The sequence below is a fragment of the Schistocerca nitens genome, chromosome 1, assembly GCF_023898315.1.
Source record: "Schistocerca nitens isolate TAMUIC-IGC-003100 chromosome 1, iqSchNite1.1, whole genome shotgun sequence".
Classification (NCBI taxonomy): Eukaryota; Metazoa; Arthropoda; class Insecta; order Orthoptera; family Acrididae; genus Schistocerca; species Schistocerca nitens.
Window position 1 is genome coordinate 1121843209 of NC_064614.1, and position 13840 is coordinate 1121857048.

The 13840-nt window shown below is 36.3% G+C and overlaps 1 protein-coding gene across 2 annotated transcripts in view; it reads left to right on the forward strand.

Annotated features, from left to right (window-relative positions):
• The window catches only part of LOC126199174 (lysosomal alpha-mannosidase-like), a 152897-nt gene that overhangs the window by 103275 nt on the left and 35782 nt on the right, over positions 1-13840 (forward strand). The window contains exons 7-12 of one of the 2 annotated variants that reach the window (XM_049935954.1): positions 2281-2414; positions 2891-3110; positions 3237-3436; positions 11554-11762; positions 11872-12083; positions 12222-12438. In XM_049935954.1, coding sequence (XP_049791911.1) covers positions 2281-2414; positions 2891-3110; positions 3237-3436; positions 11554-11762; positions 11872-12083; positions 12222-12438 — 1192 coding nt within the window. The remainder of the gene's footprint in view (positions 1-2280; positions 2415-2890; positions 3111-3236; positions 3437-11553; positions 11763-11871; positions 12084-12221; positions 12439-13840) is intronic. The other variant, XM_049935946.1, reaches the window with a different exon arrangement.

The following is a 13840-nucleotide window of genomic DNA, read 5'->3' on the forward strand; positions in this document are numbered from 1 at the left end:
AAATGTTCCAAATCCTGATGTGAGCGTTTTGATTTGGATGCTCTGTGGTTTCCCTAAATCACTGTAAATGAATATAGGGGTTAACAGGGCTTTAACTGCCCCCTTTTCCAGTTCTTCTTGAATGGAGCTACTGTAATAAGGCATTAAACTCTAAATTTGTTCTTAACAGTGCTTACAGTTTTGTTTCAGGGTTGTGCTGCTACTGTACTCATTTTAAAAGAATGTTTGGTTCCTCCAAAAGAAGCACAGTCAGTCTCTTTTATCATACCTGTCCATCTGATGTAATGCTCAGTATCTGAGCTCTTATTGATAAATAGTCTTAGATTATTGCCCACACTAATTGACCATCTCAGTACATAAGGAACCTGAACAGTTAATCACACTTGTCTGGTGTTATCTTTGTCTCTGAGGAGCACTCACAGCCAAGGACAACATATTGCATTACATTATTTAAAATGCCTTCAGGGCAGTCACATATTTGAGAACCCATTCCATATGCTTTTTGTTAATGGTCCAAAGTGTGATAACATCTTGAATGCTGTTAAGAAATTAGGAATGCAGAATCTGCTTTGTACCTGCAGGATTTACAGAATATTGTGTGTGAAAAAGGCAAGATGTGGCACTTTCTCAGTTCATGCTGACTTATATACAAGAAGCAAGAACTGGTATCATTTGTATAACAGCCACTCGTTTTTGTTTACAAAACGTTCCCACCACCACTTGCACACACTGATTTCTTTCAAGTTTAGTTCTTTGGACTACAGTTTTCTGACAACTTGTGAGGTCTACACTCATTGCATGGAAGTCTTAAAAAGCAATCTTCCATTTCTGAAATCAGCAACACCATGCACAAATATTTTATTGAGTTATCTTATTTCTTATACTGATTTGAAAAACTTTTAATATTCTACAAGATATTAAATTTCACCAACTTCCCCACCGTTAACATGAACATCATATTTATTTGAGATAACAGAAATTATGAGATGTTTACAAATTGAGCTCTTTAGTCTGACCAACCCAAGAAATCTTACGTAACAAGAGTATCACTCCTCCTGTAAGTTCTTTACACCAATTATATTGTGAAGTCACTACATGGAATTGTATGCAGCACCCATTTTTCCTTGATGATTTTTCAAAAGTTCCACCAAGTTAGCTGGCAGTGGCTGGTAACCACATCTGCACCTGCTACCCTGTTTTACCAGAGGTACAGTGCTGCGTCTGTGGTGTCACGTCATGCTTCAGAGGAAGATCTTAAACTCATCAAAACCCAAATCACTAACAATGCCCAGATATCATGGGGTGGGAACTGAATGCATGTGTAGCCAATTGTATAGAAAAATTGATGCTGGTGACTTGTTTCCCTACAAACCCATTAATAATTTTCTGCAATCTGACTCTCAGCTATTGATTTGTTAGTGCTTCTGAGACTCATCTCCTGACTCTGCCTCTGCCCTTCTCTCCAGCTCTCATACATCTTGCTCTTTTCATCTTGATTCTTACATTTCTCTTTTTCACAATAAATAAAAAATTTAAAAGTTCTTATATATATATATATATATATATATATATATATATATATATATATATATATATGTCTGGATGGATATGTGTGTGTGTGCGCGCGCGAGTGTATACCCGTCCTTTTTTCCCCCTAAGGTAAGTCTTTCCGCTCCCGGGACTGGAATGACTCCTTACCCTCTCCCTTAAAACCCACATCCTTTCGTCTTTCCCTCTCCTTCCCTCTTCCTGATGAGGCAACAGTTTGTTGCGAAAGCTTGAATTTTGTGTGTATGTTTGTGTTCGTTTGTGTGTCTGTCGACCTGCCAGCACTTTCATTTGGTAAGTCACATCATCTTTGTTTTTAGATATATTTTTCCCAAGTGGAATGTTTCCCTCTATTGAAATTCAAGCTTTCGCAACAAACTGTTGCCTCATTAGGAAAGGAGAGGGAAAGACGTCTCTCCCTCTCCTTCCCTCCTTCCTGATGAGACAACAGTTTGTTGCGAAAGCTTGAATTTTGTGTGTATTTTTGTGTTTGTTTGTGTGTCTATCGACCTGCCAGCGCTTTCGTTTGGTAAGTCACATCATCTTTGATTTTTGATATATATATATATATATCAGACTATGGTATCATTAGCTGCAGAACTATTGTGTTTGGATTATTGTGCTTTACCAGAGAATCCTATGTTATTTAGTATTGCGTGTGTGTTCCAAACAGTAATTGAAACTGATGCTGCTTGCTTCATAACTATAAAGTAAAAAAGTATTTATCTGCAGGTGAAACTTTTTACTAAATATGCAGAAAAACAAGCTGACTTTTACAATTCCAACAACGTATTAATCACAATGGGAGATGATTTTCACTATCAGGATGCTCATATGTGGTTTAAGAATCTGGATAAACTAATTTGGTAAGGAGTTCTCTTTTATATGCCAACCTGAATTTGAAGTGCAGTGGCATAGCCTATGCACAGAATACATTCAGTTTATAGTATCCATAGTCATCCATGAATTATTTCACTCTTGTTGTAGAATTCATAAGAAGAATTTATTCCTTTTAGAGACTTAGAAGTGTAACAATGATGCTGTGATTTGTTTTTGTGAGAAAGAAATTATAGTGAATTAAATGCTTTTCTTCATCAACAGCTAGTCACTTCTAACACTATTTATAAGACCTTTCTGTACAGCACAATGAGAATGCAAAGAAACAACATAGCAGAAGTAGCTCTTGTAGGAAAAGGCAAAATACCTGTACATTTTTGCAGCAATTATGTTCTTAATTGAAAGGAGATGCAATATTTTTTGTTTAGTTTGAATGATTATTTGATGGACTGCATAATAGTCTTTGTTTCCAATTTATTTTATTTGACCTTATTTTTATTGATAGGTATGTCAATGCAAACAAATCAAATGGAACCAAATTAAATGTGTTCTACTCAACACCTGCGTGCTATTTAAAGGCTCTTAATGATCAAGATCTGATGTGGCCTGTGAAAAATGATGACTTTTTCCCTTATGCAAGTGATCCACATTCCTACTGGACTGGTTATTTTACATCAAGGCCAACCATGAAAAGGTTTGAACGATTAGGGAATAATTTTTTGCAGGTGAGTGAATATTTAAATGGGTATTAGTTTCCTTCCCCCTTTTCATCCTGTATCTTTTAGAACCAGAAACTGTAATGCAATTTGAAGTGGAGTTTCATCTAGAACAAGCTTCTTTAATGTATACAGGTCTGCAAACAACTATATGCCCTGGCTAGTGTGGGACCAGAAGACTGGAAAGATCTGAACAGGATGAGAGAGGCAATGGGTGTCATGCAGCACCATGATGCTATAACAGGTACAGAGAAGGAGCATGTAGCAAAGGATTATGCCCGGATATTGTCAGATGGCTTTTCAGAATGCCTTGAAGCTATTGAGGCAGCTTTTAAGTAAGTTTGAAAACATGATTGCCACTCGTTCTATGTTGGGGATTCTTTGTAAAATAACTTATGTTGTGATTAATGTACAGTCTTAAGTAATATTCCATAAAAATGATCTTTTTCTGGGTGAAATTAAGGTCAAATGTCTGTACTCATCAATAAATATTGTAGACTTTGTGGTAATCCTATAAATAGTATAATTTATTTTTGGAAACCAATGGCAATTAAAGGATATGTTATGTTTGAAGTATATTAACAACACTCTGTACTCTGGAAATGTGTATGAGAAAATGTGGAAGCAATTAAAGTAAGATATTGTGCTTAAGTATAAAAGTCAAAGTTGAATACAGAGAGGTTAAAGGACATATAGGTGAGGGTAGAACACTTTACCGACAGGCATATTGGAGGAATAAAATTTTGATGTTTTTAGTAGTGATTATTTTGCTTTTTATTTTATGGTTACATTGCATACATTGAGTAGACATCTAATGCAGGGCAAGTCAAGAATATTAAGACATTCAATAAAACATATTTACTTGGAGCAACACTTTGACTTGTGTTGATAACACTATTAGTTTTATATAACATTACTTACAGATTTAGTTTATTAGGTAATCCTTAACAGTGTAATATTCCTTTTCTATTAAAGTGTCTTCCAGTTTGGGTGGGGATGGTCAAGGGGTTTTAGTGATCAACAAACTGTTTTACATTCTTAAGCAAAATATACAGATGTGTTTAACTATTTACGCACTATAAACATTCAACAGCTTGTGCTACACATGAATGTCAGAAGACTCAATTCAGTGGAGCACTTCATCAAATGTTTCATGTAGGCTCTAGATACCACCAAGAAAATTTCTGTCAGGCACTCATTTGCAATGTGGCTAACTACCTGAATCTTTGTCACATGTACTGTCAGTGCAAAAACCCCACTTGTGCGTATTTGCACATAACTTCTTCAGTCTTGAATCTATTGAGCTGTACCCACACCACTGTAAGATGATGAAAGCCTGGAACTTTTTAACAGTTGAATAAGCTCCTGGTCCTGGCTTTTCATACCTTCCACTCATTTTTCCATTTAGCACCCTGGCTGAATCAAGTGGAGAGCTTTTGGACTCCTTCTCATGTTAGTCTTCTGTCTTTGAGATGGTCTAACAGGCAGTGAGATTCAGTCTGTGATGAAGGATTGATTAAATTTTTCAATCTTGATGACAGAGTTTGCAAATAGCTGCCTTTCAATGAAGGTGAACTGGGCAGATGTTCATTAGTACTGGTAGTCAGCATGCAGGAGTTAATCTGACTCTGCTGCTAATGTTTCTCATAGCTTCGGTCAAATAAACGACAGCTTTCATCTAGTGAGCACTTTGTAGTGAGACTGATCTGCTGTGTTTTGCTGCAGAGTATAACACATGGGAAGCTCCACAGAGAACTAATGTATTTGCTCCCCATATACTATCAGCCTGTTTCTCACTAGGTGCACCCATGTTTATACTTTCTTACTTATGTTGGAAAGGCTTTTATGTATGTCAACATTCTGTCTAATGTGACACAAAGGTATCTTAGCTTACCATTATACTTGACTATGTCAAGGTGACCAAACCATGAACTGATCTTTGCTGATTATAGATGGTTAGAGAGGTGGAAAAGACAAATTGATTGTCCTTGATAAACGGGCAATTGTTGCAGTGGCTGTCGAGCTATGCCCCCACGTTAAGGTTGCAGAGGGGAGAGGATCGGTGAGGGGAAGGCAGTGCTGGCTGCTTGCAGCAGTGCTGCGCCACTAGCCGCTTTCTGTGCTTAACATGAAATCAGGGGTGACACTTGTAGAAATATTGCCTGCTTAAGTGGCACTTTCCTCAGATCAGAAATCATTTAATTTGTTGACATATTCAAGCCCGAGAGTTTTACCTACAACTTATGTATTCTTTATTTATCACAAATAGTGAAAAATGTAAGTAGATGAATGTAGAGCTTACGACACATCAAGTCGAAAGTCAAAAGTCAAAAACTGATTTTTTTTAATGTTTGCACATTGCATTTATTAAAAACAAGACAGTATGTGGTAATGTTCACAAAGTGTAATTAACTGTGCCTGAAAGTGATCAGTCATTTGTGTTTGATTCAAGATCATGGTAATCATTGCTCGAGGGTATGGAATTGACGATAACTTCATCGATGGCTATTTCCATTATTGCATCTCGTGCCCAATACTCTTAACTCCTGCTGCTACATACCTGCAGTAACCTTGCAAGTCATGTGGGTTACTGAAAGAAAAGCAACATTAATAAAATTCTGTACTCTTTCCTTTGACATGTCACCAGTGACATTGTTCTGCCTGAAATTGTATTTTACGTGGCCCCTGCCAGTTTTATTGGATGTAGATCGCAGTTGCAGGGTGGTAAATGGTCTGCTTTGTGGCCATTACTTTCAGTGATTTTGTTCATGATGTAAAATTTCATGGCTGGTTTTTTTCCTTTATTTTGGATAACAGTTCAGCCTTCGTCATGGAGACATTGCAGTTTATTTGCCTTTCTCACAACCATTCTGACATAATAATCATGAAATCATATTGCAAGTAAGGGGAAACAGTTTCTTGCATGAAACTTCCTGACAAATTGTAACTGTGTGCCAAACCGGATTCTCAGGTTTGACTCACGGTCTGACACACAGTTCTAATTTGTCAGGATGTTTCAAATTAGCATACACCCTGCTGCAGGCTGAAGATTTGTTCTAGTTTCTTGTATCGTGCTGCAAATACTTGCTGAATTTCTCATTTTGTGTAAGTTTTTCTCAAACTTACAAAAGCTGTGTGTGTTCAGTACTGGTGTGAAAATATCAGTGTTGAAAAGAAGAATGGCACAAAAACAAATGGGCCAAAACAAAGGTATCATAGGAACCCCTAAACACACATAACTGACACCATCAGGAAAACAAATATGAAATGAGTTTATCAATCAATGTGTTCCACCAGAAGGGGAAGCAAAGTGGCCGTACAGATGTCTTTTAAATTTTTGCTGGTTTTTAAAGTTACTATAAACATAAATGATATGAATATAATAGAGGGAAACATTCCACGTGGGAAAAATATATCTAAAAACACAGACGTTGTGACTTACCAAACGAAAGTGTTGGCAGGTCGATAGACACACAAACTAACACAAACATACACACAAAATTCAAGCTTTCGCAACCAACGGTTGCTTCGTCAGGCAAGAGGGAAGGAGAGGGGAAGATGAAAGGATGTAGGTTTTAAGGGAGAGGGTAAGGAGTCATTCCAAATACCTCACCTGTCTTTCAACAACATCTTTGCCTCTGTACTTCCACCTCGACTGACATCTCTGCCAAAACTCTTTGCCTTTACAAATGTCTGCTTTTGTCTGTGTATTTGCGGATGGATATGTGTGTGTGTGCGAGTGTATACCTGTCCTTTTTCCCCCCTAAGATAAGTCTTTCCGCTCCCGGGATTGGAATATAAACATAAATGCATACATTTGTGATGAAAGCCATAAATACTGTGTGCAAAAATGAGAGTAATTAAAAGACAGTCTCTTGGTGAGACACGGTGCCACATTTTTGTTTACTGTTATCGAATATTTGATTATACAAAATACAAGAGATGTTTGAAATTTACATATGATGTCCTCGAAGTCTTTAATCTGAGTGAAGACCTCTGATTTTAGTTAATTGAATAACATTTCTTAGTAACATCAATATGTACTCCTCTTAACATTTCTGTTTTTTTATTTTTTTATTTTAGTGCTTATTCACAATTTTTATTCATTAATAATAATGTAACAACAGTGGAGATCGCTCTGATTTTTAAGAGTAATGGCACTTGCGCAAAAAGTACTTGCAGCAAGTGCTTACAGAAATTACTTCAGGGACAGCTTGATGTTGGTTGCACACAGAGACAAATGAATAACTTTAAAATGGCACTGATTTTCTCCTCTTCTGGCAGCAGTACCACAGTCGTCAAGTTATCATGGGCAAACAGTACTTCCATTTCAGGAACATTAGGCCTAAGTTGCCATGTCTTAAGATAGTCATAAAATTTAATGAGGCTGTTTGTTAGGTGTTTTTCACATTCAGTATGAAATTGCAAGGTAAACTACATTCTGAAATTTCTTGCTGGTCAAGTTTGACAGAACTGTTGTGTAGAGGCTGAAATACACCAGAGCAAGAACATATCCTTGAGCCAAGCTGTCACCGAGTACACATCATTCACTCTCCTTCTTTACCTTAGCACACTTGAAACCATTGATTGCTCAGATTGCTTAAGAGGTTACGTACAGTCTTCCAAGGTACTGGTTTCAGAAATTTCAGTGTTAGAGCCTTGCACTACACCATGCCATAAGTTGTTGGCAGTTCAACAAAAACTTTCCTGGTCTTGAGTTTCTTCTGGCATGCAGTTTATATGTGAGAAATCAGAGTACCTGCTCACAGCAGCTTCTGTGAGGCCTGAATCCAACTGGTTTAAGTGGTACCACAGAATTAGTTTGTCCTATTATTTGGTCTGAGAAGATTCTTTTCACTAATTTGCAAGGGGAAGCTAAGTAAAGATATTGGGTGAAAGTGCTCTGCAGCTGTTCCTTCCTCCCGGTTTATGTAACTTTATCACTTACTGCTGATGTTCCTATCCAAAGCATTTCATTAAAAAGGGTAACTAGCTGCTTTCACTTTGTAGGACCACTGTACACAAAAAATTCAGAGTGTAGCCCATCTGTACCTATAGCTTTTCTACATTTTGTATGGCTAAGGGCTGTCTCAAGTTCAGTGATCATAAATGGAGAAGAGAATTCTGGGTTATATTGTAGAAATTTCTTGACCTCAGGAAGTTAAAGCAAATTTTTGGTGAGTAAAGAAAGTACTTAGTGAAGCCAAGGGATAGATGACTACGAGACAATGATTGTAAAACCAATAAAAGGGTAACATTCCTTGTGTTGAAGCACTCAGTGTAGAAGTCTCAGTGGAGTAGGGAAGCTACAAAATATGAAAAGAGAAATGGAAAGCTCTAATCTAAAAATAATAGGAAAGAAAATAACTCTATGATCAGACATATTTATATAATTTATCAGTAACAACAGAAATGGACATAATGGTGTAGGTGTAGTTATGAATAGGAAAGCAGAACAAAGAGTGAGTTACTATGAAAAGTACAGGGATTGAATTACTGTCTCAGAATTGATAATGAACCAATGACAACTACAATAGTTCAGGTATATATGCCAGTGTCAAAGGCAGAAGATAGAGGGGTAGAGAAAGTGCAGGAGTGTGTTGAATGGATAACTCTGCTCTAATACTCATGGGTGGTATGATAGGGAAACCTAATAAAGACAGAGTTACTGGAGAATATGGACTCAGTCGTAGGGATGAGAGAGGTGAAAGACTCTTTTGAGTACTGAAATTAATTTTCACTAGTAATAACAAATATACTGATCAGAAATCACAAGAGGAGGAGATATACCATTAAAAAGACCTCGATTACTTCATGATGTGAGAGAGATTCTGAAATCAGATGCTGGATTGTAAGGTATGCCCAGGTGCAGAATAGACTCATCCTACAATTTAGTAATGGTGAAGAATAGTTTAAAATTTAAGAAAATCATCAGAAAGAAGCAATGTGTAAAGAAGTGTAATACTGAAATATTAAGCACTGATATTGTGTATTCCAAGTCGTCTTAGGCTCTAAGTATTGTGATGGTCAATACTACACTAAGCAGTTCAGTTAAGACAAATGGAGATCCTTAAAAATGCCATTCACAGGAGTTGATACAAGGAAGGGAACTGTGAAAAGAAACATTGGATAACAAAAGAAAAAAATTAATTTGTCAACATAAGAAATAAATAAAGACATGCACAGGAAAATAAGGAAGTTGTACAGCAATACAAGTCACTTAGGAGTAAAATCAACAGGAACTGCAAAGAAGCTGAATTGAATTGGCTACAGAAAAAATGTGAATAAAGAAAAAAGGAAACAGCCATTCAAAGGAGACATGAAGCACATAGAAAGGTCAAAATAACATAGTGCATAATAAAAAGCAAAGCTGTCAACATTTAAAGTGCAAAAAATAGCTCCACTTTTAAATGCAGAAGAGAGAGCAAATAAGTGGAAATACTACATTGATTGTCTGTACAAGAGGGAGGAACTATTTGCTGATGTAATAGAAGAAAAGTGTCAGTGTGAAAGACATAGGTGACCTAGTTGTAGAGATTGTTTAACAGAGCTTTGGAAGACTTATGATGAAACAAAGCAAAAGGAATTGATAACATTGCCTTGGAATTTCTAAAATCATTTTGGGAAGAGCAACTAAACAATTATTCGAGCTAAGTGTTTAGAATCTGAGACTTGAGACATAACATCAGAATTTTGGAAGAATATTGTCCACACAATCTCAGTGATTCAAAGCCAGATAAATATTTTAACTCCTTGTGCAACTAAGCTGCTCACAAGAATAATTTACAGGGTGATGGAATAGAAAATTGAGGCGACATTAGATGACAATCAGTGTGACATTAGGAGAGGTGAAGGCACAAGAGAAGAGGTTCTGGCATTGTGCTTTCTAGTGGAGAGCTTGCTACTGGAAATAGACTTCGAAAAATACAAACCCTTTCATATGATTCTCCAATTAAAAAAAATCCAGCAATGCAAAATGGTGCAAATGTTTAAAAATCTCAGAAACACAAAAATAAGCTGCCAGGAAAGACAGATAATATATGAATACAATGTGTAAAAGAAGTAGGAGGGAGCAAGTAGAATCCAAGACCAAGAGAGAAGAGTAAACGTAAATAGCACTCGTGGATTAGGTCTTCAGGCCTGCTCTGACTGGCTGGCTGCTGCCTAAAAGGCAGTACGAAAAGCCATCTATGATATCACCAATCCCTCCAGCTATTATTGCCAGTAGATGAATCTTGACAATGCCACTGTTTCTTTATTTGAACAGCTCCTCCTTTGGACTCGTGAGGCTGAGTTGATCCTCTTCTGAACCTCCCTACATCAAGCAACACTAACCATTCAGCTACAGATGTGATCACAAGAGAGTAAAGTTCAGGTAAAAAAAAAATTATTGAGAGAGAGGTGCTATCACTCTCCCCTACATTTAAACCTGTACATTGAAGATGCAATGACAGAAATAAAAAAGAGATTCTGGAATGAAACTCGAACTTCAGGTGAAAAGGTATCAACAATAAGACTAGCAGTGACAACACTATGCTTAATGAAAGTGAGGAAAATTTACTTGACCTGTTGAATGGAATGCAGAGGCTAATGAGCAAAGAATTTGGATTTAGAGGAAACCAATGAAAGATAAGAACAATGAGTAGTAGCAGAAATGAGATAAGTGACAAACTTAAACGTAAAAATTTGTAATCCAGGCAGTATACGAAGTGAAGGGATTTTGCTACCGTAGAAGCAAAATCACATGTTACATACAAATCATGGAGGATAATAAGAAGTGAACTATCACAGACAAAGAGAACATTTTTCACTAAATGAGGTCGACTAGCATCAAACTTTGGTCTTAATTTGAAGAAGAAAGTTTTCACTATGCATCTGGAGCACAGCACTGAGTGGGAGTAAATCATGGATTGTGGGAACAGTGGAAAAGAAGAGATGATTACTTAGTAGAAGGTACAGGATGAGAAATCAAGTTGTAGAGCCCATAGAGAGCGAAAACAGATAGGAAAACGGACTTTTTGTTTAAGAAGTGAATAACTTTTTCATTTCCTGAATGTGAGCTGTACTGAACAAAATTTATTATGGAAGATAACAGATGGAGAATGCCATGTAGATTGTTGAAGTCACAATTAGTATAAAAATGGTGAAGAATATCTCTGATAATTGTGGAAAAAGAAAGGGTAGAAGGCAGTATTTTTGCACTCTAAAGATGTAAGACAGCAGTTACATCTTTCATATACATATGTTAATGGCAACTATGCAATAGGTGCATTGAAATAAAGCTGTTAGCTGAAAACATATTAAAAGTTTATAATCTGATAGCACATGTTCAAAGTAATTGCTGAACAGTTGTTATTTTGAGATTATTAGTGATCTTTCTATTACCCTTTTTTTTCACATTGGTTTCCGCAGTTATGGATTGTGATGGATAATTAATAAAATCTGTTTACAGGAAAATTATACCAAAGTCATCAGTGGTGAAAGATGAACTTTCAGAAATACCAATCAAGCCATGTTTGAAGCTCAATGTGAGTGAGTGCCAGGTATCAGAAGTGAATAATTCTTTTGTTGTTTTTGTATACAATCCATTGAGCTATCCTACATCTCACTATGTGAGACTTCCAGTGACTTCAACTTCATACAGCGTAAAAGACCCAAACGGTATGCACATTTGTGAAGCAAATTGTTATATGGAATTGATATTCTGTATGTTATTACGCCAAAGAATAATGAACATATGTTCATCTCATTTTTATGTTTGTTCAAAAAGGGAAGGAACAAATTACTCAGCTGGTCCCGATACCTGAGCCTGTCCTGACCGCACCTGGTAGAATGAGTGACGCTAAAAATGACCTCATATTCAAAGCCACAGACTTGCCGCCATTAGGGTTCCGAGCCTATTACGTTACCAAACTGAATAAAGAGCAACAGAAAGAACATACAAGTGAAAAACTTGATGAAGCACATGAAATAGGTCATAAGGTAAGCTCTATATTAAAAACGCTGTTTATCAACTGTAGACTCTAAACTCTTGCTCCTTTTTTATGCTTGAAATTAATTTACTGATTTTCCATTTAAGTATTAACTTTATAATTAATTAATACAAGTGTTCTTTTGTAGAAATTTAGTCTGAAGTTTGATGATGTTACTGGGAAAATAAAAAGTATTGTGAGCCAAGGACATGAGATAAAAGTTAAGCAGGATTTCTACTACTACAAAGGGTTCCTTGGAAATAATGAAGTATTTGAGAACAGATCTTCAGGTGCATATATTTTTAGACCTAATGGCTCTGAAGCAGTGCTTGCAAGTTCATCTGTAAAACAGAAAATTATCAAAGGTAAAGAAGCATTCATTTATAATGAAAGTAGTTATGTCCTACATGCATGCACACACACACACACACACACACACACACACACACACACACACACAGTATATCATCAAATTTACATGTACAAACATACAATGGGCCAGTGATAACAGCATAAGCAGGCAGCCTGCCTCCAAGAAACACAATGTTGTCTTACATGGCATTAGTACAGTATGATTCACCCATTGAAGTTCATGCATAACATCTAAAAAAATTTCTGGTCTTAGGTATACAGTCATTTCCTTTAAAGAAATCTATGAAAATAAGTTGTTAAAAGTGCTGGCCTGATGATGGAGCAGATTTAACATACTGTATGTAGTATTTTACATATTATTTTTTCACATATTATGTGATGCAGATCATAATGAATTTTTTTTCTCTCCATTGTAAAAGGACACAAAAGTTATGGTGCAACAATTATCCCTTTTTATTTTTATAAAATATGATGACTTCATTATTATTATTATAGTACATACCAAGTAATTAAAATTGAATGCTGGACATCGATTTTATTGCCATCTCTGCAGCTGTCATGATTACTTGGGGAGTTGATATAGGAGTCGTAGCTATATCTGCCATAATCAAGATGAAGTTATCATAATGGAACAAGATGGAGTTACAGTAACTAGGGAATATTTTGTTTTGAACAATTCTCTTTTTACTGTGATCCAAGTATATGATGGAAGGGTGTATTTCTGTGATGAAGAGAGATGTGTAACAGAAAGCAATAGCAGTACTATCAATACAGCATCATTGCTTAGCTCAGTTTATAGAAAGCATTTGTGATGTAAATATGAATTGAAAATCAGCCTTTGCTTACTAGAAGACAGTGCTAAAAGTTATCTGAAATTCATACACAGCAAATTGCCCATGACTAAGTAATTGACGTAAATACATGAGGTGAATAAGCTGTAATCCTCAGAGACTCATTGTGGGAAGAATAATAAATATGACTGGTTAAAGTAAGTTGTATTTTCAGTTGATACGAATAAATTCGACATTCAGGCCTAACCTAAAATGTTCACCTTTGAAAGCTAGAAAAAGCTATTGGCACTTGACTAGAATACATCTTTCGGGTTCTGGAATCATCACAAATAAAAATCAGGGGGCAAAAGCCTATTTACAACTTCTACAGAAGCCCAACTGCAGTTCTAAGAATTGAAGGGTGTGAAAGGAGTCGGTAGCTTGAAGAAGTTGATAAGTGAATGAGACAGGATTGTAGCTATCTCCCATGTTAATCAATCTGCACACTGAGCAAGCCATGAAGGAAACTTGAAAAGAAATTTGGAAAGAGAGTAAAAGTTCATGGTGAAGATATCAAAATTTGAAGGTTTGTTGAGAACATAGTGAGTCAAGGGTAGTCGAGGAC